Source organism: Penicillium taxi (assembly GCF_028828555.1).
Source record: "Penicillium taxi strain IBT 34144 chromosome Unknown utg000001l_segment0_segment0, whole genome shotgun sequence".
Lineage (NCBI taxonomy): Eukaryota > Fungi > Ascomycota > Eurotiomycetes > Eurotiales > Aspergillaceae > Penicillium > Penicillium taxi.
In genome coordinates this window covers 1,516,401-1,541,691 of record NW_026643203.1, presented here as the reverse complement: position 1 = coordinate 1,541,691, position 25,291 = coordinate 1,516,401, and the positions used below count along the sequence as shown (strand labels likewise).

General features: G+C 46.6%; 8 protein-coding genes across 8 annotated transcripts; 1 reads left to right on the top strand and 7 right to left on the bottom strand.

Annotated features, from left to right (window-relative positions):
• Positions 1–1,253: 1,253 nt before the first annotated feature.
• Positions 1,254–4,169, bottom strand: N7495_000566 (putative MFS monosaccharide transporter; the record flags this gene model as incomplete). The annotated part of the gene is made up of 4 exons (XM_057203236.1): positions 1,254–3,193; positions 3,247–3,715; positions 3,781–3,978; positions 4,026–4,169. 4 exons carry the CDS (start codon positions 4,167–4,169, stop codon positions 1,254–1,256), a joined length of 2,751 nt encoding a protein of 916 aa, XP_057067309.1.
• A 4,677-nt stretch (positions 4,170–8,846) lies between these two features.
• On the bottom strand, positions 8,847–10,117 carry N7495_000565 (LysM peptidoglycan-binding domain-containing protein; the record flags this gene model as incomplete). Its single annotated transcript, XM_057203235.1, has 2 exons — positions 8,847–9,888; positions 9,954–10,117. 2 exons carry the CDS (start codon positions 10,115–10,117, stop codon positions 8,847–8,849), a joined length of 1,206 nt encoding a protein of 401 aa, XP_057067308.1.
• Positions 10,118–14,469: 4,352 nt separating this feature from the next.
• Positions 14,470–15,309, bottom strand: N7495_000564 (RlpA-like double-psi beta-barrel domain-containing protein; the record flags this gene model as incomplete). The annotated part of the gene is made up of 1 exon (XM_057203234.1): positions 14,470–15,309. The coding sequence occupies one exon, from the start codon at positions 15,307–15,309 to the stop codon at positions 14,470–14,472; it is 840 nt and encodes a 279-aa protein (XP_057067307.1).
• A 2,035-nt stretch (positions 15,310–17,344) lies between these two features.
• On the bottom strand, positions 17,345–20,100 carry N7495_000563 (ribonucleotide-diphosphate reductase subunit RNR1; the record flags this gene model as incomplete). Its single annotated transcript, XM_057203233.1, has 3 exons — positions 17,345–19,741; positions 19,798–19,955; positions 20,082–20,100. The coding sequence occupies 3 exons, from the start codon at positions 20,098–20,100 to the stop codon at positions 17,345–17,347; spliced, it is 2,574 nt and encodes an 857-aa protein (XP_057067306.1).
• Positions 20,101–20,782: 682 nt separating this feature from the next.
• Positions 20,783–21,430, bottom strand: N7495_000562 (putative GPI anchored cell wall protein; the record flags this gene model as incomplete). Its single annotated transcript, XM_057203232.1, has 3 exons — positions 20,783–21,087; positions 21,156–21,289; positions 21,336–21,430. The coding sequence occupies 3 exons, from the start codon at positions 21,428–21,430 to the stop codon at positions 20,783–20,785; spliced, it is 534 nt and encodes a 177-aa protein (XP_057067305.1).
• Positions 21,431–22,298: 868 nt separating this feature from the next.
• Positions 22,299–23,146, bottom strand: N7495_000561 (kinase-related protein; the record flags this gene model as incomplete). Its single annotated transcript, XM_057203231.1, has 2 exons — positions 22,299–22,972; positions 23,107–23,146. The coding sequence occupies 2 exons, from the start codon at positions 23,144–23,146 to the stop codon at positions 22,299–22,301; spliced, it is 714 nt and encodes a 237-aa protein (XP_057067304.1).
• Position 23,147: 1 nt separating this feature from the next.
• N7495_000560 (uncharacterized protein) lies at positions 23,148–23,354 on the top strand (the record flags this gene model as incomplete). The annotated part of the gene is made up of 1 exon (XM_057203230.1): positions 23,148–23,354. One exon carries the CDS (start codon positions 23,148–23,150, stop codon positions 23,352–23,354), a length of 207 nt encoding a protein of 68 aa, XP_057067303.1.
• Positions 23,355–23,983: 629 nt separating this feature from the next.
• On the bottom strand, positions 23,984–24,964 carry N7495_000559 (uncharacterized protein; the record flags this gene model as incomplete). Its single annotated transcript, XM_057203229.1, has 1 exon — positions 23,984–24,964. The coding sequence occupies one exon, from the start codon at positions 24,962–24,964 to the stop codon at positions 23,984–23,986; it is 981 nt and encodes a 326-aa protein (XP_057067302.1).
• Between the last annotated feature and the right edge of the window lie 327 nt (positions 24,965–25,291).

Here is a 25,291-nt window from a genome sequence, read left to right as displayed (position 1 = left end):
AATCGAACCAGAAGAACCCTAGAAACTACCCGTGGACCTGGGTTATGAGGTGGATAAACCGAACTGAAAGCAATACCTCGGCGATACAATCTGATCAGCCCTCGGCATATCCTAACAGCCCCCTCATGAATCCCTCCCGATATCATCGGTTCGGATACAACAACCATTCCAGAGGCCCGGGAGAACAGAACCATGGAATCAAAAGACAAGGCTAACGCCATTGCTCCACGTTCTTTATCAAAGTGCCTGCGTTCGCGACGTTGCGACGCTCGCACGAGCCCTAAAGTGGAGAGCTCGGCTCGTTTCAGCTTAATATGGTGCCGTGGCAGTTAACGGTGCCAACGTAGACCTTGTTTAGTCTCATTTCATCTTTGTAGATGGAGTAGGGTGGACTCAATGGGAGCTTGGCTTGGGTACCCGACCTAACTCTGGGTATGGGAACAGCCCCGATTGACGAATGGCACGGGCGTTCTTGGTGTGGTTCACCGGGTGTATGTCGGGTAGACGTCGCCGTGGACCTACAGGGAGAAAGGATCGAAATCTTACCTTAACGTGGAGAATAACTAGATACTAGCTCTGATTGTAGAAGATGCTTATATTGGACGGAGCATTGATGTTTCACTGTTAGTGCTCTAATTCTGGTAACGGGTCACACTATACCCTGCTGTTACCCGAATAGAAACTGATGGCTTTGGTCTCGGAGCTGTTTCTTCGCTGTTTCTGGTTAGTTATACAAACTTCACCGACGCTACTCCGTACAAGGCTTTTCGAAACAGGCTGTGGAGTCTATGGAGAGGTGGAGTGAAAACATCAGGTTACCAGGTTCCCGTATGCCGTGTGGAGCTCGGAAGTTTTCCCATGATTGTGGGTTAGTGGCATAAATATTGATAATGCAAGTAATGCTGTGTACAATTTCCAAATACAGACTAAATTTGATCAGGATTTGGGTCATTCAATGATTAATCAGATGAGCCGAAGAAACCAATTCGGTAGGTATGAAGCCACTATGTACAATGCGGGGGAAAAACAAAAAAAAAAAAAAAAAAAAAAAAAAAAAAAAAAAGAAAACAGAATTGCCGCCGACGCCATCGCTAAAGTGCTAGAGTTAAGTAAAAAGATCCACCCAGTACATGCAAGATATCAAAGCAAAAACAAAGGCGCCATGTAAGGTGGGTATTGAAGGTAGTCGTTATGTACAGGCAGGTAAAAGGGTACTCGGGAAATGGTAAGTACCGAATTGATTTCAATGACACTCATTCCGTAATGACAGAGCATCTTTTTTTGGAGGGGTTCTGAGAATGAGAGCTAGAGTTGGATCTGAAGCTGTGAGATCTGCGAGATGGCGGAGGTTCGCCGGGGATTTGAAAGTCAGGCAGATCATCTGGGTTTGAGAGACTTCGTCGGCGCGATAGAACGCCCCCGTTGGAAGGATTTGCCTTTTCGATGAAAACAGATGGATGTTCGACCACTGCGCAACTCCGGCGGCGAGGGCGACGAAGGTACTCGTTCGGTACTGGGTCAACCTGTTTCTTCGCGGCAGGCACCAGGTTAAGGTAGAGGGGGAAGATGGATCCGGCTGCGAAGACAGCCACCAACACACACATTGAGTACGATTCTCCTCGTGATAGGTATGCAGCGTACTGGGCGAAAGGGAAATAGACCCCACCGCTTATACTCATGCTGAGACAGACAGCAGCTGTCTTGGTATGTTTTCCTGTTCCACGCAGGGAGATAGCGAAGATAGTGCTGAAAACACCGCTTTCGAACAGGTAGACCATCATGGCCATGATGATGGCAGCCGATCCGGTGGTATTCATGCACAGCACTGAGAAGACGATCAATCCGATGTAAGCTAACAGCAAAATCCAACGCGGCTTCAGAAAGCACTGGGTGAAGGCGGTGATGAAACGACCAACGGCAAATACACTGTGGCCAATGGTCAAGAATTCAAATGGTCCCAGAGAAGAATCGGGGTGCGCTGCTGCCGCGAAAGATTCCAGGGCACTTGAAAGGACTTCTTGCCCAGCTACATAGAAAAGCTGCGACCAGATGCCCAGTCCCAGGGTGAGCCAGATCACGGGGATCCCGGCTACTTTGGCTTTGTTGTCTTTCTGGCGCCTGTTTGCCAGCTCCTCTAGATCTTCGTCCGACGCTTCAGGAATAGGCAAGTAGTAGAAAACCATCGCTAAAAGCGCATCGAAAAGAGAGATTCCGAGATAGGTCCATTGAACATCTACCAATGACGAGACGGTCTTCACACTTTTGAAAAGAACCTTCTTGGCGAGAAGTGGAGACACAACGCTGCCAATAGCCTGCACACCTTGCGAGATATTGAGTCGGATCTCAGAGTTCTCAAGGGGTCCACAAAGTGCGATGAAAGGATTTGCCGCTGTCTCCAAAATGGCGAGCCCGAAACCGACGAGGAAATTAGACACCGTGAATGCGACCATCGAGGTGAGCACAGCGGATGGCCAGAATACCAGTGTTCCACAAGCATAGAAGCATAGCCCGGTGATAAAGGTGTATTTAAACCCCCAGGCCTTTAGTACGGGTCGACCAACTAGGAGTGGTCCAAGAAGATACCCACCGAAGTATGCGCCATGAAGTCCCATAGAGTGCCACGAGTCAAGATTAACGATGCTTTGAAACTGCTGGTTAAGTACGTCCAGCAAGCCATATGCAAATCCCAAGAGGAAGAAGAGAAGAGTAGCGAGGGAAATTGGTGCGATCGACTCTCTGTTGCTGAGCTTGAGCATGCTGTCTGGGGTTTTCATGTTGACAAAATCGAAAAAGGGGACATCAGTTGGATATGATGTAGTGGTATGGGTGTTGGCCTCGGTATCTATGGGATTCGTTCCTGGGCGGCCGAGGAAATCAAACATGTCAATAAGTTCATTATCAGTACGTCGAGCATCGTTATTTCTAGCTTGGGATCCTTTGCTTCTGGCGCTGTCCCCAGGTAACATCGATGGAGTGGACCCGTCGGAGTCTGGCATCAAAGCTGGCGAAGGCAAAACCTGGGTCTGTGTCGCGGAATAATATCGAGTTACATTCGTGCGATAGACATCGTCAGAATCCTTGATCATTTGCGGTAACAGGCGAGCAAAGAGTGGCTTGAGGCTCGGCACACAACCGCACATTATCGAGACATTGACCTCGACGACCGACCACATGAAGGAGAGCGACGCATACCCTATAGCTCAAAGTTAGCGCAACCCAGGTTATAGGAAGAATAATCAATCTTACAGCTGAAGTCTGAGTCGCCAAGACTTTGGATATGAATGTCCTTCACGGCTAGTTGGCGATTAGTGGAAGCGTCTTGGAGATAAGCGATTCGAATCACGTCAACCACAGCAACAAAGAACCCAAAACTGAAAGTGACGACCAGGATAATTTTCTGTTTTCTGGGAAGGCGCATTTCCGTCAAGAGAGGCATTGGTAGGAAAAGGATAGCCAAATCAGTGACGATGTTGACAGGGGACGAGGAGAGATAGAGCGTCAATATATCGATGCAATGTGCGTGAGGGTGGGCACTAGCGAGAAACGAGGCTGAGATTGGTCGACATTGAAAGACATTGATCATTGTCAAAGAGAATCCCGCCACGTTCACAACTGCTATCGTGACATAGTTGGCCCATCGAAAGCACTTCTGATTTCGGGTTAAGGTCAGATAGAAAACGAGAATTGACGTTTTGACAGCCATGAGAGCCGGATTCTACAGAGTAAGTTGTATTAGTAATTGGGGAAAAATTACGATGTCCGAGTAGGATGTCCACTTACGTATAGAACGGTGAAGGCATAATTGGCCTTGCTGAGAGCAATGGCGTTTTCAGGCAGGATATCGTATGAGTGAAGTCCGAGTCCATATTTGGTCGCAAAGAAAAGCGAAAATGAAAAACCGAAATCAATGACCTGTGACCAGTCAATTTGAGTAATTGAGAAATGCCGGGGTAAATTCCAGTTGAGTCGGGTGGCGCCCTGCAGGGACCGGGGGGTCCAGCCCAACGATTCCAGCTAGTACTTACCCATGCAAGAAGCATCAAATAATCTTGTAGTCCAACTCTTCTCACAACAAAAACACGTGAGATGAAGCGCAGAGCGACAAAGATACTAGCGATGACGAATAAAGTGATTGATACACCGAGAGTGGCCGAACGACGACTTTCCATGTTGAACGTGCATACAGCCAATGAAGGCGAATTCCGGTCCCTGATAAGTCGGAGATAGCGTGAAAATAGGTGCTAATGCATGATCGGAATTGAGAAAAGAAATGGCTCCATGGTATTTGCCATTTCCTTTTTCAATATTGAAAATTGGCGATTGAGTGGCGAGGAAATATGAAAGGGGGAAAGGAGGGGAAGAGGTTAAGTTCTCCTAGACAGTGGGGAAAATATTGGAAAATATGGGGGACTATGGGAGACCATGGGAGAGACCATGGGAAAATATGGAAAAGATTGGAATGAAAATCAAGAAGCTTAGTGGAGGTGATGATCATATTATTGGTTCTATAGGATCAGAAAAGCTCTGGGGTAATATAAAATAAATTAAATAAGGAAATATAAGAAAATATAAGAAAATATAAGAAAAATCACTATATCCAAGTAAATGACGCTAACGACGCTATATGACGCTAATACTTACGTCGGCTTAAGCCTTCACCGCTGCTTTTACATAGTCTACACAGCGTAATCCATATTTATTCTAACGCCCTGAATAGATCTTAAATCTCTTAAATCTCTTATAGTCCTACCTTTCCAAGAATGTGGTAATACCATCGCCACTTTAAGGCTTGGCGTTGGAGGGACAAAAGCTGGGGTAAAAAGGTAAATCATACTTTAGATTCTTATTCTTATTCTTTTCTCAATTCACCGACTCTTTATCTCAAGGTATCTGGATTCTGAAACTGACTAAGTACTAGAGTGGCATTATGCATGTCATTATGATTCCATTCTATTTCCTGTCGTTTAATTAGCTGGAAATGAACTGGTACAAGTACGAAGTAGTCTATACTACCCGTGGATGTGTACTACTTAACTCCCATATACTCTTTAAATCTTGAAATACTCTCTCCTTTTATTCATCTTTGAATTACTTTAAAAGCTATTATTGTTCTCTAACGTGTATTAGTGAGATGTTATGGATCCACTCGATTAACGTACGACAGTTAGTTTCCGCAGTAACCTTCAAATAGCGGTCACTTTGACAGGTCAACGGCGTAGACATCCGAACATGCTGCATTCTAGACTCGGCACTGACTTCAACTCCCTGTTTATTCATGTACTATTTCAAATTCTTTTCAAGTTTTCTTTTTTTTTTTTTTTTTTTTTTTTGATGTAGAAAAAGTGAGCATCATTATGGGTCCAATTAATCGCTAGCGAGCAACCTTGGCATTTTGAAGATCCACAGATTCCACCTCTACACGGAGCATTTCCGTATGGAATACGGGATACTAGAAAGCACCACAACCTGGAATATTGGAGTTCTTGGTTGAGTCAGACCAACACTCTTTCCAGTGCTCCGATTTGCCATTCTGTTTCGAAACATAACGGAGAAGAACTGCCGACATGCTCGGAAGGTTCCATACCTCGTAACGGCTTTGTGTCGTGACTTGATTCGTTCTAACGCGCATCCTGCTCCCGGTCAAGAACAACGCTAACAGCGATCCATGCCTACAAGCGTTATCATACAGCCAACAATGGCCGCTGGATAAATTCCTTGATCCTGCAACGCGATACGCGTCGAGTTCGCGTTTCTCGAAACTAAGCAAAGGATCTTGTTGATCTTCCCGTAGTAAGAGCCTCTCAGCATCTTGAAACCGCCGGTTCACTTAGATCCAGATCCTGGAAATATTTCTCTACCACAGAACAAGAGACAGGAGTTTAGATCCATATGTCGTCAGCTTGATTTGAGACGAGTCACTGCTAATTCATTGTGTACTGCGTGCAATCTATCACGCCAAAGCTAGCGGGATCAATCTGCGAAATAATCTTGGAATGGATGTCGCCATTTCTGTGTTGTAGCCCATTACGTGGTTCAATGTTGATACTGTGGCCCACTTGGGTGTTCAGAAACAAGTCAGTGATGTTTCAAAAAATTATAACAATGGCTATAGAATCATTCCAATTCAGTATACTAGCTATTACTGAGTCAATTGCTCTTGAGTTATTCCGTTAATTCAACCGAACCAGTGCTCACATGGTTGCAGAAATAAGAAAAAACAGAGTGCGGATTAACAAAGATCCATCTCCACTTAAGCCTCAAATATTTCTTGATTTCAACTTTGCAAAAAATCCCCATTTACACCTGAACACCTCGACTCTTACATTTCCAAGGTTTGTGAGAAAAGCTCTTCTACTTCCCAGGAGACTCAACAATGGGCACATTATAATGACACATTTATATTCCGCACAATGCCTTCAGATGAAATGATGACGTTTATTTAATCCGGGGTAAAAGTGAGACCCACTTGGCATAGACATCTTGGACTGTTCTATTGACACTGGGGTGACGTGGTCAAGCACTATATGCCGATACCCTGCTAGTCCCTGGCTTGATTCTCCTAACATCGGCTGTAAAATCTAATATAGAAATTAACAAAGAGGCAACACTAGGCCTAGGACTTGGAACTGTGGTGTGGAGTATGCATAGTTATAGCTTGTAATCCAAGAGCACGCCTTGAGGCCCCTCGATAATGAAGTGAATCTTTGCCAATTCGGAAAATGAAGCTATTATGTCTTTCTTCCTTTGAACCTTGGAAGAGTTGCGTCCTCGTCCTGCCCAGATTCAACTCAACCACTTAGCTAGCCATTCTGCTTTTTTTTTTTTTTTACGGTTCACCTAAATTTTTTATCTCTGATTGACTATACCTGTGACTGATCTCATTTAGCAGATTATGCATCTACCAAGTGTGGTTGAAACTCGAGAGCGAACGCCCTTTTCCACGCAGTGATGAACTTGGTATTGTTATGTACCTGCCCAGGTAGATAGTAATTGAATCCCGATTGAATACACATGTAGTACATTTACAAGAGCTTGCTGCCCTTGAAATGAATAATATATCCCAGAAATTGGAAGCAGATAAGAATCTCCGACACCTGTGATCGCATGTAAATACCTCCAAGTTGCTTCTTATGTACGAGTGCTATGCTTGATAAGGCATGACATGTACGGAACCTCGCGGAACCGGTGAACAAGTCCATCTTACATAGCAGTTGGACTTACCTGCTAGCCTGACTATCAATGCGATCCACTACCCATTTTACGCGTAATAATACCTCTCAGAGGTCTACTATACCTTCAGATCTTACAACTAGGCCAAAATCCTTGTGATATCCCGTCATCATATAATGAAGATACCCCCGTTAGATACCGTCGAGTGATGCATTCATTATGGCATCATATCATTCATTCTCTTTCCAGATTGACTCATCGAATGAATATTACGGATGAGTTTACCATTCAAGCAGGTGTACCTTCAAATGCTACATTATCAAACCGTCTTGATATCTTCGCGACCTGTGACGGTTTCCCATTTACAGATCCCCATATGTCCGATTCTCCAAATGCAATATTACGAAGAGACCGCTTCATCAAATCGCACTCTTGGACTTTGTGCCGACCCGACCCCCGGCCCCAGGAGACTGTCGCCAAGATGAAGTTAAATTTTTCAATATGCCTAGAAACAAGTGCTATCTACTACAAGCATACCGCAGCAAAGTTCGCCTGGAGCTCTGTAGATGTCGATACCACTAGACCAAAGTGGGGCACAGGACCAATGGTTCCGATGCTGTTGGTTCGACATGAAGTGAATCTAGCGAGTTTTGTCTATTTAGTTACAGCGAGGATAAGATTGAATAACACACCTCTTACAACTTCGCATCGACGCACCTAGATCTATTCCATCAAGAATACTAGTTGCATATGCACCGTAAGAACGTCACCGTTCCGACAGTAGAAAATCGTATGAAGACACAATGACATTCGTTCCACTGAACTATCTAAGAACGAAGTCCAAATCCATGCTTGAATCCAAGCACCCAGAACACTAAATCGTCATCACACTGCATATTAGCCCAACCTTGGGTTTCAACTTCCAAGTTACAGCGTTACAGACCATGATGGTGGCTTCAAGGCTTAAAGATACTAGGAGGTCTCAGCACTAACCTAAGAAATCTTCATTACTACTTTAATATCTCCATCTCACTATTTTTATTCTTCTGTAGCCAAGAGACAACGTATCAATGTCACGATCTGCAGTTGAAGTTCCTTTACATCTACGCGCCAGCCCTAAAATCGAGACCCACCGACCTCGCCTTATCAACTGACCTGATGCAGGATGGGAAAATGATGCAACTACAAGGATCATGATGCAAGCACGGGGGTCGAGAAGGGTCTTTTGTAGAATCTACTTGCCTAACTGTACTTTGTTAGGATTTTGATCTACAGGGAATTCATTGCGAGGGCAAAAAATGGTGCTTGTTAATTTGTTATGTCCAATCTGCAACCAAGTTGGAAAGAAGCAGAGGTATCTAAAAGAACAGAAATCGTCAAATCGTGTCGGCTCGTTATGCAAGCTAACCAGAGTAATTGCAACAAGGCATGGCCAACTGTCTTCCAAAGACAATAGTTTTTGTTCGTAAAAGTGCTCCGGGGAGCTCAGCCACCCCTACAATAAATTCCTGGGCACAGCCTTCGGAAATAGGGATGGTGAAAAAGAAGGGAAAGTTGAATGTCAAATCGCAACAAATCGCATCAAAAAAAACACATATTCAAACGAGTGAATATCACTTCCGAAGAACTAGTCCTCGGAAAAAAATTTACATAAATCAGGTCAATGATTGTATGGTCTAAGCCTTCACACAGTATTGGTATCCCAGCCAAAGGTTTGTGCAAGAGGCGTCAAGACCGGTATTCCAGCTCTGGAAGCTGGCGGCAGTGATTCCATATTGGACTTCGATCTTGCGGCAGTAATCGCCTGCGACGACGGAGTAGTACTCCTGGCAAGATGAGATTGCGTAGGGGTACTTCTCGTCGACAGAGGTAGCGGCAGCGGTAGGTGTAGCAACGACGGAGGTGGCAACGACGGAGGCGGTCGAGGTCGCGACTGGGGTGGAGACCACAGATGCGGTGGAAGTCACCTCAGCTTCAGCAGCCTGGACCGCAACAGAAGCGGATATGATAGCGGCAGCAGCAGCGGCCGTAGTGGTGGTCGCAGCAGCGGCAGTCACGGGCTCGATGGTGACAGCAGCCCAAGAGGTAGTAGAGGTGGCAGAGGCAGAGGTAGAGGCGGTAGTAGTCGAGTCAGAGCTCGAGTCGCTGCTGCCAGACCAGTTGCTGGTGTAGAGATCGCCGACGGTATTAGCATCGCAGCTGCTGGTGCCGCTGGTCCATCCAATGAGACGGTTGGCAACATCCGAGGAGTAGCAGTGAGTGGAGCCGCCCTGGCCCAGGTTACCATCAGATGCAATGGAGCCAGAGTTGTAGCAGCGGGCAGCCTGGTAGTAGGCTTCGGCATCGGTGCCGGTCACCGAGGCGTAGCACTGCTTCAGACCATCACCTTCAGTGGTGCCCTCGGCGCCATCCTTGATCATTTGCAGAATCTCGCTTTCAGGGCAAGGGTTCTGGACACCGTCGTCGTTGTTGCAGGAGCCCTCTCCATTGTGGCTTTGCATGAGACCGGGGTTGACAACGCCGTTGTCAGTAGTATGAACTCGGACACAGCCGTTGCTCTCCTGCATGACAATGGCCAGGATAAATCGAGCGTCGAGACCGCTTGACTCGGCTACAGAGGTAATACTGCTCTTGATATTGGCAATCTCATCATCAGAGTTGTCGGCGACATCCCATTGAGCACAGCTCGATGACATGGCTTCTTTGTTAGACTCGAACCTGTTGATGAGTCAGTGGGTCTGCTTTGAAGTATGAAACTCGAACTCATATATATATATACTTACAGCTCGTCAAAAGTTGAGATCCATTGGGAAATGCTAGGCCACCCATCGGTGGTGGAACCATCACCACCGAAGACCGAAGCATAAGTATCAGTGGCACGTTCATTAAGAGAGATAGAGTGGTCTATCTTCTTGTGCAAGTGGCCATGAGAATGAGAGGAAGCCATTGGAGCCCCAGAAATGAGGGGAGGCTGCCAGCAGCGAGGATCATGAATGTAGAGAAGAACATCGTTAAGATTTTGTCTGTAAAAAGGAGTGCCAGCACAAAAAAGAAGGAATGTGGAAGTCTTGCTTGGACATTTGGAAGAGAGGGAAAGGCTGTTATATGTATTCTTTCAAACGAAGAACAGAGAGTTAATTCCCGAGTTAATCCACATTAGGAACTTGCACCATCTGATTCTACTCCAATGAGATGGTTGGTGCCCCTGGGGGCGCAATATGTGAAACAAGCTAAGACCAGATGGAGAAACGTGTGGCGACTTGGAGGCAACTGAACAGGAGGATTGTTTAGTTTCAAGTGAGGGATCACCTTATGTATTATTCCGCTTTTCTTATTGGTCGATACTTTGATCTTATTCAGCGCAACTCATCTATACGCGTCCAATCACTTTTCTCAGATGCTCTCCCCGAAACCTTTCGATTCCCTTGTCTTGAAGATATTGTTCCGTGTCTATTAATTCAGTCAGCAGAACAACAAAAATAGAAGAAAAAATTCTGTTAGTGGATACCTAATTATTTTCTATACAAAGTAGACACAAAGAAAAAAGAGCAGAAAAAGAGTAGAAAAAGGATGAAGGTCTGAGCTGAGGGGCCAGTGCCCTCGGGATCCATTTTATGGGGTATAATGAAGCTTACTACTACACAGTACGTACATTCACCTTGCGACTTAGAGACCGCCTTACGCACTAGTGGGGTTCAAGGCGTAGGAAATATTTCGATAACAAAAAAGGAGTTCTTTCAAGAACAATATAACAGAACGGCTTCGATAGAAGGCTATTTTAATACATCCATGGATATTAACATGGTCCTATGTACTGTGTAGCTGAGGGGAAAAGTAGAATATAGAGAGTACCCGTTCATACGGAGTAGGGGGCGACGCGAGTGGGCCCAAGTCTCAAAGCCAAGCCTTAGATTGGTCAATTGTGAGATATCCAGCACTTTCTACTTCTTTTCTTCTTTTCTTCTTGAAAACTCATCACTCGCTATTTTAGTTCCTTTTAGTCTATTCTAACTTTCTTCAGTTAGTTCGTATTTCTATGCAGCTTCGGTGAGCTATTACTATACAGTATAGCTATTAAACAGTGCCTACGTAATATACAAAGTACAAAGTACGACTCTAGAATACAACGTGGGGCTTGAAATGGATCTGCTTATCCTTCTTCCAGCTCAAATAGAATGGCCCCATCGGATATCCCGTTGAACCTGTCCCGATAATTTAGGCGCCGAAATGCGGCGTTTAAGCTGTCTGCTGTGTCACGTCAGGTCCCGCTATAATGCAGATAACGTATCTTAATCTCCTACTCCGTACACAGTACTTTACTTCAATTCTATTATGACATACGAAAAGAGGCAACTAGTTCAATTCCAATAAACTGTAGTCTATAATTATTCAATACTTGTCACTCTTGCATCATTTTATTGAACCCATCGGGGCACCTACTCATGACCTAGAACAGATGCGCCTTTTCCAAGTGCAAGCCCTGAAGCCCTGAAGCCCTGAAGCCCTGGAGGAATGAATATATGGTGCTAGAACCCTAGAACCCACATAAAATCTCAAAACAAAGCTCCAATTTTGAAAAAAAGACGCCTATCCCCCTTTCAATTGCTTTTCGGGAAAAGTCACCTTTTCTAATGACTTCAGCCACCTGGGCACCCGGGCACCCGGGCACCGGGCTGGTGATAGTTACAAGTCGCCGGTGACCTCCAAAAGAATAGGCATCATCGTAGCCGCTACTTGAAGCATTTTATCCTAATGGCGTTAAGTCATGCCTCATTATTATGATGAGTACCGAGGCAGAGTACTCAGACTGGAAAACATGAAGGATGCTAATTGTCATGATTCCTAGCATATTCTTGATGACTTTGATAAAATCTGTTGTGACATCTACTGCTGGCAACGCTGGTCCAAAAGGAAGCATACGAAATTTGGCCAATTTCACTTGAGGGCCGGCACTGGGATTCCAGCCAAACTTTACAGAACCTTTTGTAGGATAGTTCCAAACGCGTCTCGAACCGACAGGCCTAGAACAAGAGATCCAGTCCATCAAAAACAGTATCCTGGAGAAAGTGTAAGCAAGCAAATGTGATCAACAAAGTTGATGGAGTGACCAACGAAATTTGAATTGGAAAAATTGCTCCCTGGACCTCGGGATAGTGGTGGTTGTGACCAGATAGGAAAGGAAACTGGCTACTTCTAGTATCCGACAGCTTGTGCAGAGCCCTGGAGGCAAACGAACGATTTCAATATTTGTGGAGGCGATGGTCTTTGCAATGTCTTCTTCCTTCTCCTCTGGGGCTGGAAAGAGCACCAGATGAGTCACGATATGCGAGGATATGCCCTACCACGACATTATCCGCTATGGTTCAACATACCTAGCCTCGACGCTAAAGGTCTTGCTCGGAATTTTCTGGATAGCGATAGCAGGAAAAAGTTCCTTGAAGGTATTCGCGACTACCTATAGAGCAGGGACATCTTAATTCATGAAGGTGGGACGAAGGTTAGGTTCGTACATGTTTAATAATTCCATCTTCTTAGCTAGCGCATTCTCGGCTCAGTCATCTTGTTTACGTGATTGGAATGGCAAAGAAAGTGAATGGATCAAAGATGAAGAGAATTTTCTTTCTCGTTAGTTTTGCTGCTTGCACGCGCAGGTTGAGTCACTCTTTTCCCTGTAGCTCCGTACTATCTTCGTCATTGCAGCCTCATATCTTTGGTTTCTGCGCCTTTAGACATAGACACCAAGATATAATCAGCTCTATAGCCCGTTAAATTTGGGCTGGGGTCTTGCTTTGACTCCAAGCTACCTGGGTAGGCTGTGCGAGCTTTGAATGTGGCCTTTAGCTAATTCACAGTCATGGTGGAGTCATTCTTAGAGCCGCATCCCCTAATCGACTCCAGGACTTTCACCATTCCATCATGCCCAGTGACCTGTTAATAGGTGAGCCGTGTATCTGTCACGTCCATCAAGATCCAACGCTCTTCGAAGACTGTCTCTTTTGGACAGTCCAGCATATACTGGGTCGCCATCACAATAAGGGGCGCCGTTAGTCCACGACAGGAGAAGGGAAGTGATGAAAACTTCGTGTGATAAGAATGGAGCGGTAGAACTTTGGCAAAGGAAGCCATTATTGGAAGGGTTCTTCTGGCCACCTTGGATGTCTGGCTTTGAATTCTGCAGAGAGATGTGTGTAAGAGAGAAGAAGGATTGGTTGATGAAGAGTCTGATTATAACTATATGGGTCACATAAATATCCTAATTTCGAATATGGATGATGAGAAAAAGTGAATAGAGAGTAGAATGAGAGATGCCATAGCTAGTACCTAGGTAAGCTAGTATAAAAGAATGCAGATTTGACACATAATCAGACCAAGTGAATGAGTTATGTCTACTACTCAATTTTTGGGAGAATCGAAAGTGAGAGCCCTAATCGAGTAAAAGTGGATATATGTGGCTATGCAAACGGTGCGTGGCTGTGTAAGTGACACCTCGTATTTTACTTTCGCTTTCCACTGATTTTAATTTCAAATACCGGTATTGTAAATTCAGTCAATAGCGCATGTCTCACGAACACGAGGTGAATCCCGATCCAAAGCTACAGGTACCATTACTCCACTATCAATGTGTAGAGTAATGATCCGCCCATCCCCTGTCGATCCAAAAGCTACGTGGTCATATATGTTTCATATCAAGGAAATTTAATTGATTCCTGATCCAAAATCGAAGTGAACTTTAAGCCTCACTCGAGATCGTATAACTCGAAACCGAAATACTAATAACCTAAGATACGAAAGAAGTTTTTGATAAAAATCAAGGCTCAGTCAATTCCCTAGTTTTGTTCCATTCGCCGCAAAATCGCGCCGGAGGTTTCTGATTCTCTTTCATTTTCACAGTAAAGTCATCAAGAAATTCATCAATTGTAACTTCTCCTCCATATCGCTGGGATGATGGGTTGGAAACTTATGGAGGGTTCAAAAAGAACTCCAGGGGGAGGGAAATAAAGACCAAAAAGAGCATAATCTATCGACAAGAAGGGCATAAAGGCAACCCTCTAGGGGCGCACATAAAGGGTTCATAAGAAAAGAATGTAAGAAGAAGTGAAAAATAGGTCCGAAACTGGATGAAAATCCAGTTCAGAGAAAGAAATGAAGATGTTATGAGGGAAAAGCAGAGATTCATCGAGACCCAAACGGGTATGCCTATTCCTCTTTTGTTCAGAAATCTACCAGAGATGTTCCCCATCTTTCTTCCGAGGCGCGCGCGATCGACGTGGCGTTTCGGGGGGGTTGTCCGTGGACACTTTAGTTGATGTACCAAGAGGCACCAGTGGCACGGCCAACGTCCTCGGAGGCAAATACATCGAAGAGAGCGCGGGACAGGTCGATGGAGGTGTTGTCACAGCCCATGCACTTGTCAACGACGGTGCCGGTCTTGGTGACACCGTTGTAAGTGATTGTAACAGTCTTGCCACAGTCGGCTTGGGTAATGATGCCGACGGGCAGAGCAAGGACGTGCTCAACGAGACCGTCGTTGGTGGTCTCGCAGAAGCTGGGGTTGGTGCTCAAGGTGGCAGTGTCGTAGAAGGTGATGTCACCGACGCAGGGGGATCCCTCAGAGCAGGAACCGCCGGAGCTGGAGCTGGAGCTGGAACTGGAGCTGGAGGTAGTGGCAGCGGCAGCAGATGAAGTGGAAGAAGTCGACTCAACGGCAGCCTGAATAATGGGGGCAGCCTGAGTGGTGGGAGCAGCCTGAGTGGTGGGAGCAGCCTCAGAGGAGCTGGAGGAACTGACAACGGCGGCAGCAGCCTGAACGGTAGGAACAGGAGCCTCGGAGCTAGAGGACTCGCTGGTGGTGGGCTCAGCCTCAGTGGAGGAGGTAGAGCTAGTGGTGTGGTAGTGGTTGTGCTGGTGGTGAGCAGCCTTGAGAGTAGGTGAAACCTCAGCGGTAGTCTGGTAGGTCTCGACGGTAGCAGTGGGCTGGCCGGGGTAGAGAGTGGTGGTGACATCAATGGTGGTCCAAACAACGTCAGTTACGGTCTCCCAGACAACATCACGCTTGTCCATGGGAGCAGCAGGGGCAGCAACACCAGCAACGGTGAAAAGGGCACCAGCAAGGGCAACGGTCTTCATAAAGGCAGCCATTTTTACAATGAGTGAGAAATGGGGTATTCTTCAGAAAGGGAATGAACCAAGTTGTGAGTGTAAAGACTGATTTACTGCACAGCAGTTAAACGATAGATCAACTCAAAAGGAGTGTGAGTGATAAAACGGCGATAAGGATGGTGGATGAAGAAAAAAACTGGAAGATGGGGGAAAGACTTGGGTATAAATACGGAAATGAAGTACTTGGTATTGGACCCACTTATGAACCCATGGATCACAAAGTCAAAGGCAAAAGCTGCAAATACATTTAAAATCAATTAAATCTGCCTTCCTACTATGGATTACTCTATATGAATATTCCACACAGTTGATATTTTCTTATTATATTTTCACAAACCACTTCCATGTATTCCATCACGTTTCAAAGTGTACCTGAGCCGGATTGTACCGGAGGAAAAAATATTAGAATATTATTGGATAGTGAGTTGCCTTCAGAGTTGGCGCAGGGGAAGACGTGCTACAGCCACTTTTAGTCATCCATACTGCCCTGATCCCTTTAGTGCGGCTGTCTCAACCGCCACCAATTAAATCTTACAACAAGTGGGGGATTCAAGGCTACAGACCATTTTACGGAGTAAGACTCAGTTTTAGTTTAGTCATAAGACATAGTACGCACTATTGGGCTAGTAAACTATTGACACATGATACACGATACATGATACATGTATTCTACAGGCGCCGTACAACATGCACCAACGCCCAACTTTCTAAGGCGAGACACAAGCAACATCCCTATCCTATTCACTGTCCCACTTTTCCACTTCCAACTCACCATTGGCTTTCTCTCTCTCAATTCTAGACCCAGCCAGCCCGTGTTCTATCCAATCGGGTCTTCATATCCACAAGTGGAACTTCAATTTCCCTCTTTTTTTTCGTTCTTGGCGGATCTCCATTTTTTAATCCCATTTTTTCTATGGTCCATCTTGCGCCACTCACTGATGGCAGCTGGGACCATGGTACTGAGTCTCTCACGGCAATCAAACTGTGCGAATGGAAAAAGTCAAATGTGGTCCATCCGGGCTTCATTGGGTCTAGGCTCCAAGACTCAAGGCTTTGCAATCGTGCTGACGCTATTGACCTTTGGACTAGCCTTACTTCCTGCAGGATGAGAGCATTGATGAAGGAAGAGGAAGGACTTCGTCACTGTGGTTGTATCATGACAGTCGCGCATTGGGAGTTTTCATGGGGCTTAATTGACTTGATATATTATCAAACAGAATCCTCCTCCTATACGGATATTACGGCCCCGAGGAATACTCACTGAAAGTCCACCATCTACGGAACTGACCGTAGATGAGGCGAGGGTAATCTTCTAGCACACACCGAATCCAATATGTCAGAACCCTAAAGTGAGGTTGACAGAAGAAGTATCCCGACGTCGGAAAAAAGGGAAGGCGAAGAAGGCGAAAGAACAATCAAGGAACCCCGCTAGCGTATTAGAACATGCGGAGAACAGAGGCGTTCATTTGATCGGCATTGTTTGGCGCTTTAGGAATGTGTCGGCGACGATACGGCTAACTTGCTTCTTCAAAGGATTGGTATCGCCGTTTTTGGCATCTATGGTTCGAAATCACATTCTTCGAAGGCGAATGGAAGAAACTTAAAAGTTCTTGTTCCAAAGGGTCTTCAAAGATCATTGTGTCATCGCCGGATTTGGTTCAGAGCCTAGACGGAGCCTAAGTTCTTACGGCTAGACTTCGGCAGTGATGTCGGGAACGTCGGGAACGTCGGGAACGTCGCGAGAGGCGAGGAGGTAACAGATGGAGATTATACGGGGACATACGGGGATATACGAAGTAGAAGATGATGTACGAAATTTCTTAAATCGATTTCAAATCTAGAGACGCCAATGAAAAGTAAGTAGAAGATAGCCTCCGTGATTAAGACAAAACAAAGAAACCCAATCAATCTCATAATACAACTTAAGTCACAAGAAAACAATTGCATGACTGCGAGGGAAAACTGCGCAATCGGGAAATACTAAAACATGGAAATCATCACAGAAGAGAAGCTTTCAGCCCTGGCACATAATGCAAGCCTCCTTGTTCTCAATGCTGCATTGCAGGACCTTGTCAGAGAAGATGTCACCCTCCTTGCTCTCTCCCTCGGCCTCCTCAACAGGGGATTCCTCAGCCACCACTGGAGCTGCGACAACAACAGGGTCTGCAGTCACTGTGCGGGAACTCTCCTGGCTGGGGCTGGGGATAGAGATAGTGGCAGACTGGATGCCGTTGGCACGGGGCACGGCCGAGTATGAAGAGGTGGCACCAACACGCTTTTTGCTGGTACGAGCAACATTGGTGTCCTCAACAAGGAGCTGCTCTTGGTCGACGGTGAACTGGATGGGAGCGGAAGCGGCCATGGTACGCAGGTAGTACATACCAGTCTTGAGACCCATCTTCCAGCCAGCAAAGTGCATACTGGTGATCTTGCCCATAGTGGGCTCCTTCATGTGGATGTTGAGCGACTGGGACTGGTCAATGTAGGCACCACGGTCGGCAGCCATCTGCAGGATGGAGCGCTGCGAAATCTCCCACACAGTCTTGTACAGGGCCTTGATGTCGGCCGGAATGTTGGGGATGTTCTGGACCGAACCGCCGTCGGCGATGATACGGTTCTTCATGTTGTCCGACCACAGACCCAGGTCGACCAGGTCCTTCAGCAACCAGGGGTTGACAACCTGGAACTCACCGGCAAGGACACGGCGGGAGTAGATGTTCGAAGTGTAGGGCTCAAAGCACTCGTTGAAGCCTAGGATTTGACTGGTACTGGCAGTGGGCATGGGAGCCACCAACAGACTGTTGCGAACACCAGTCTCAGCAATCTTGGCCTTCAAAGAGGCCCAGTCCCAGAGGTCGGTGGGGGTACGGTCCCACATGTCGTACTGCAGGATGCCTTGCGACACGGGAGAGCCAGGGTAGGTTTCGTAAGTACCAAGCTCCTTGGCCAAGTCGGAAGAGGCAGTCAGAGCACCGTGGTAGATAGTTTCGAAGATTTGAATGTTCAGCTGCTTAGCCTCGGGAGAGTCAAACGGCAGACGCAGAGCGAGGAAGGCATCAGCAAGACCGTTGACACCCAGGGCAATGGGGCGGTGACGGAAGTTACTCTTAGCGGCCTCAGGGACAGGGTAGTAGTTGATGTCGATGATCTTGTTCAAATTACGCACGACAGTCTGAACGACCTCGTGCAGCTTGCCAAAGTCGTACTCGCCGCGAGCAGCATCGACGAAAGAGGGCAGAGCGAGGGAAGCCAAGTTGCAGACGGCCACCTCGTCGGGGGCACTGTACTCCACAATCTCGGTGCACAGGTTGGAGCTGCGAATAGTGCCCAGGTTCTTCTGGTTGCTCTTGCGGTTGCAAGCATCCTTGTACAGCATGAAGGGGTTACCAGTCTCGGTCTGAGCCTCGAGAATAGCGTACCACAGCTTCTGGGCCTTGATGGTCTTGCGGCCGCGACCCTCCTTCTCGTAGCGCTCGTAGAGAGCTTCAAACTCGTCTCCGTAGACATCAGACATGCCAGGGGCCTCGTGGGGGCAGAAGAGAGTCCAGTCTCCATTGGCCTCAACTCGCTTCATGAACAGATCAGGAGTCCAGAGAGCGAAGAAGAGGTCACGGGCGCGTACTTCCTCCTTACCGTGGTTCTTGCGAAGATCGAGGAACTCGAAAACGTCGGCGTGCCAGGGCTCAAGGTAGATGGCAAAGGCACCAGGACGCTTATTACCGCCCTGGTCAACGTAACGAGCAGTGTTGTTGAACACACGGAGCATGGGAACGATACCGTTAGAAGAGCCGTTGGTTCCAGCAATGTAAGAGCCAGTGGCACGGATACGGTGAACGTTCAAGCCAATACCACCAGCAGTCTTAGAGATCATGGCACATGTCTTAAGAGTGTCATAGATACCCTCAATGCTGTCCTCTTTCATATCAACCAGGAAGCAGGAGGCCAACTGCGGCTGAGGGGTGGCAGCGTTGAAGAGAGTAGGAGAAGCGTGGGTAAAGTACTTCTGGGACATCAAGTGATAGGTCTCAATAGCTTTCTCAATATCTTCGCCGTGAATACCGACAGCCACACGCATCAGCAGATGTTGGGGACGCTCGGCAACCTTGCCATCAAGGCGCAGGAGATATGATCGCTCCAAGGTCTTGAAGCCAAAGTAGTTGTAGTTGAAGTCACGGTCATAAACGATGGCCGAGTTAAGCTCCTCGGAATACTTCTGAATTATCTCAAAATGCTCCTTGGAGATCATGGGGGAGGACTTTTTGTTTTTGGGGTTGACATAGTTGTAAAGATCAGAGATAACCATAGAAAATTGCTTCTTGGTCTGCTTGTGAAGGTTGGATACGGCAATACGAGCGGCAAGGATGGCATAATCGGGGTGAGTAACAGTCATGTATGCTGCAGTCTCGGCAGCCTGTGAAGGATTAGCAAATCGTCGAAAGTCAAGTCAAGAGTGAAGTGTTTACGTACCAAGTTATCCAGCTCAGTGGTGTCTACTCCCTGGTAGACACCAGAGATAACCTTTTGGGTGATGGCAGCAGCATCGACATGCTCGGGATCGAGACCGTAACAGAGTCTAGAGACGCGGGCAGTAATCTTGTCAAACTGGACGCGTTCTTTGCGTCCGTCTGTGGCAAATTCGCGTTAGCATATTGAACTGCCATCATTGGCAAGGCCAGTCATGATTCCTATAAAGGAAGAACGCGTTGCCCCGCGATATGACTTCACAGCTTGACTGAAAGGTGGCAACTGACCTCGCTTGTAAACGAACATTGTGCGGTGGAAAGTGCTCGGAGGATATTAAAGCAAAGAGAAGAAACTGTATAAATCAAAGGGAAGTAGAAGTATCGGATGAATTGGAGGTTAATGTGGGAGGGGGAAAGATGAGAAGAGAACAAGGTGGAGGGATGGATGAGAGAAAAGCAAGAAACAAGTGGATAGGCGTCGCCTAGAGTGATTACCTATTATTTTCGTGATTTTCGCGACGCGATTTTAATTAGTGTGGTCCTGGTCACGTGAGTCACGCGTCCCACTCCACTTTTATTGCCGGCATTCCAGAACTGCCGTCAGGATCTATATCCGGATGACTTAGTCAATTGCTGATCTAGTTCGGCTTTAATACAGTGACCCAGGCTAGTCTACACTCCTACATCAGTCGAATGAAAGACCTGAATTTATTGGCGGTGCCTGAGATACTACTGTGGCTTGGGCTCCTTGCATAGCCTGTACATGATACGGACATCTAGTGTGGTCAATAAAGGACTAAAAGAGAGTGACAGAAGCATTTTGGTTTGCATTCTAAAAGTACAGGTCAAAGTGATATCAAGCAATTGGATGGATCATCGATGCAAACTGTTTCAAGTTCGCCACAAGCAAAAGGGTAGACAGAGAAAAAAAAAAGCATATTAAATCCATCAATACAACCAATAAGGGTAGATGAGTTGTAAGATTACTCTCACAGAAGTGCGGCAGCACCGACAAAGATTCCAGCAACAAGCAAGCTGGTCGAGAACTTCACAGTCGTAGCTCCATTGAAGGAGGTCGAGGAAGGGCTCGATGCGCTGCTAGTCTCAGTGCTGCTAGTGCCGCTACCGGAATCGGAACTAGAATCAGAACCAGAGCTGGCACTAGCAGTCTCAGTCGAAGTCTTGGTGCAGCCAGCGTGGCAGGTGGCAGTGACCGGGGAACCAGTCACGGTAGACATAGCAGTGACGAAGCCGGTTATGGAAGTCGAGGAGCTGGCGGTGGTGCTAGACTCCTCTATTTGACAACATTAGTTCCAGGGTACTTGGGGTCGCTGATCAAACGTCTCTCTTTTAGAACCTTACCAATCTTGTAGCCAGCAGCATCGCACATGTTGGCAAAGTACTGCACAGACTTCTCTCCGCACTGCTTCGAGATGGAGGATTGGATATCCTTAGAGCCACATATAGTTGGCATGTCATCCGGGTTGGCGGTGTTGCTAGAAAAGTCAGATTTGTTATTGTAAGTGATTTGTGGAGTTGTACCCAATAACGCCGAGAAGGCAGCCCGGGGTCTGGGCAGCAATGGCAATGTTGCCAAGGGCCATCATGGCCAGAACGAGAGTCGACTTGAAAAACATGGTGGATCGGTGCTTAGACGAGATTGAGATTGTGAGATTATGAGATTGTTGTGAAAGAACGATGGATCGCGCAGCGTATCCGAGAGTAGCGAGAGTAGTAGTAACGAGTGTGGTGCGAAAAGAGCGTGAAGTGAAAGTAGGAACTTCAAGGTAGAAGTAACAACTTGAAAGATGATAAAAGAGTGACGAGGTTTGGAGGAGAGCGCCGGAAGTCTTTCAGGGTGAGAAACAGGGTCCACCGTTCAGGCAAAAAGTGGGCGCCCCAATCAACAGGGTCCTTGTAATTCTCCGTATGTACCTGCATCAGTTCCTGAAAATAGGTACATTTTCTTACGTTTCTAGCCTAAAATATACCTCAATATTACCGTATTTACTAATACAGATCTATTAAACTTCCCCGCCGTGATTGTCTCGAACTATACCTAAAATGACTTAGCGTCTTGAACAGCTTCAATTGATTTAATACAGTCATTATACAGATTACAACGATCTCTCTGATTAAACAATTTGTTTAAAGTGAAGCGGAATTGTCCAGTTCACAGCAAACATGTACTTTATTTCTGAGTGGATTGAGTCTTTCGATACGAGAAGACTTTGGCACCAGAGTATGCTGAACTCTCTGCGTTGGTTTTCCAGAGACCGATGGACATTAAACCAAGGGCGTTGCAATCTTTGAAAACTTATTCAATTGTCATTGTTAGTCGTCATTCAACTGAGGTTCTGCCTCTAGACTCGATGAGTTACATGGATAGGTGTTGTATATGAATCCAACCTTGAAGCTTGGAACCTAGGCAACTATTCCTAGGCAAGAACTGTCAACAGCCTTGACAATACAAGCCTACTCCATTCATACCAAGGTTATCACGGCTTACGACTTCTCCCAGATAGGGTCATAGATGCTCGAAACAATCTCATGAACAGGCAATCTAAAGTCCAATATTTCCTTCCCATTCACCAGATCATTCTCCCGGGCACGTTTATCTGCCTCTGCCTCATCTTTCACGATCCCGGCCTTGACATGTCGCCGAATTAACCTCTTTCTCGCAACCTCGAAATCCACATCCACAAACCATAACTCGTCCATCAACTCAGCAATCGTATCCCACGGCTTCTTATTTAGACTGAGATATAGACCCTCGAAAAAAACCACCCGACACGTCGGTGGGATAGGAATATCGTCATCTACTGGATCCTTGACTGCATGGTCAAAGCTCGGTGCGTAGAGAGTTTTCGCACCCGAAGCAGTTGGTTCCCGAAGTGCTTGTACAAGTGATAGGAATTTGTCTGGGTCAAATGTAAAGGCTGCACCGCGTCGTGCAAACGCATATCCTGGGTCTGGCATGGCAGCTAGCTGCGCCCGCGTAAGATGGTAGCCGTCCATTGGAATTGTTGTGGCAATTGGTGTTGACCCTAGGTTCTCTGAGGCATATATCTTATTGATTCGTTCAGTCATGATATTGGCTAGCGCTGTTTTGCCGGAGCCTGGGATGCCGCTGACGGCAATCATGAGGCGGGCGTCATCGGGGGTAGAGCAGAATTTAGCTAGTGAAAAAAAATGGATGTTAGCATGGCGCGAGTGACAATGAAAGATTGAGTCTGTCATCTAGTAGACAAAGTCGAGTGACACCAAGTCGAGGTGATACCGGACTTGAATAGCTCAGCTTCAGTCAACTCACCCCAAGTCTTGTTGACCAGGTGTTCGACCTGTTCATTCATGATGGATTTGGACCAGCAATGCTACAAGGATAGATCTGAGACAGTTGAAGACGCAGAGATAGCTCGTTTGAGGCAGCGATGGACCAGCCCTTCGCGATTTCCCTCAGATCTTGATCGCGTGCGATATACAACCCCGATACTCGGACGTAACAAGAACCGCGAGCAGGAAATGACAGCAGGCAGGACGATATGGGAAGAAAGAGAGTGAAACAGCGCAAAAGATGAAGTGTCCCTGAATGTAGTAAGATGTTGGTCAATAGAAAGTTGCCACAAACTTGACCGATAACCTTTAGCGGGGTTATTATGAATTACTCCGGTGGGGACTGCTGTGCTCCGAAACCTATATACGTCACAAAATGTATACTATCCTCCACGGCCAGATAGTTGAGTTCCTTACATTACTCGTAAAGTTTTTTAATTGAATTTGAGGTTTCTAATTATGAGGGCTACCAAGCCAAAAAGACCTATCACCTCGTTGTTTGACCGTAATTATTTACAAGACACTTTTAGTCATCCTTCGGCCCCCTGTTCAAGTTCCGATGCTCGAGTTGATTCCGAATAGTTTATTTGTAATATCAAATGTCAGCCTCCTCCATCTCCTTCTGTAGCTTGCCTGAGCCAGAAAAATCAGATTGAGGATAGATCTTAGTAGCGCGGCAAAAAGGATATCTGCAGATAGATAATCAGAAGAATTGTGAATCGGCGGAGTAAACTGATTTCAGATAAGACCCGCTTCACAGTCACGTGAAATTAGAACTGTCCATTTGGTGAATGGAGAAAAAGATAAAGAACGCTATCGCTTCAAAAAATCATGGAGCCTGGTATAGATAGTACAACTCAAGTACCCTGATTGTCTCTGTCACGGGTAGTTCGTCGCATCCTAAATCCAAGACCGTTGACATCCTCCGTTGGAGCAATATCGCAAGGATTTGTGTCCGATGGGATTGCTGAATCCCGGGTCGTGTTGTCGGTTGATGAATTGGTGGTGCCGGATGGAATGTTGCTATCCATGGTGATTGTGGATACAAGAGGCTCCCAAACATCATCGTCCTGCTCGGCGTCAGGGCTCCGCACGCGGTACCCAAGTCTCTCTCGGTAATAGGTGATATCGCTATCATCATATTCCGGTGTCCGAGCATTGTTTTGTTGCCGAGTCTGGTGAGACTGCGTAGAAGGAGGCCGCGCGGATATGGTGGTGTGGTATCCGACCGCTGGTGCAAAGCTTGGGGTACGTCGAGGGGGCTCAAGAATATCTTGGGTTGGGACACCAACCGTCCAATTTGTGGTATGAAGTTGCGCAGAAGGGCGCGTAACAAGTCCTCCACCAAGCATACCAAGAGCTCGACCCAAAGCTTCACGTCGGGCGATTTCCAAGTCTAACCCATCTTCGCTAACACCCAGGTTCAAAACTGGAGAACGTGTGCCGGCATGAGGCTCGTCAAGTAGACGGTTGAGTTGTCGGTAACGCTGACGGTCGAGTTCACGTTCGCGCTGGCTTTGCATGATTCCTGCCATCACTCGGACTTGATTCTCATTATTCAACTCCAGTCGACGATATTCCTCTTGGTCTAGGTTCAGTTGTCGAAATTCTTCGTGTTCACGGTCAATTTCACGTTGCATGATTTCTCCCATAGCGTTAACTTGGGCCTCATTGTCCAATTCCAGTCGACGATATTCCTCATCAACAGGAATGATGTGACGGCGGCCAGAAGGGCGGACAGGGGGACGGCGGGGAAGGCTAGAAGGACGATGGATTATCCTGGGTGTATTTGTGCGCAAAGGTGTAGGCTTAGGTTCCGCTGAAGGCGAGCGCCACATGCTATCAATCCGGTCAATCAAAGACTCGATCAGTTGGGCATGCGCATGCGACTGCGTGCGTCCATATTAAACTCACGGGAGACCCATAGCTGGAAATATCAGGTAAATCAACGAGTGAACAAAGGTGGGGAGATGCGGAGAGTAGATTCGGAAATTTTTCTATACACACGTTGACGCGCCTCGGGGTTACAGGAGTTAGTGGAAATGAGATCAATATCACATGACCTTATCGTTATCTTTCACTGGTCTTTTCCACGGAATCTTGGATCTACTAGCTCCCTTCAGTCGTTATATTGACCCACTAACTTATAATGACCATAGACTTTA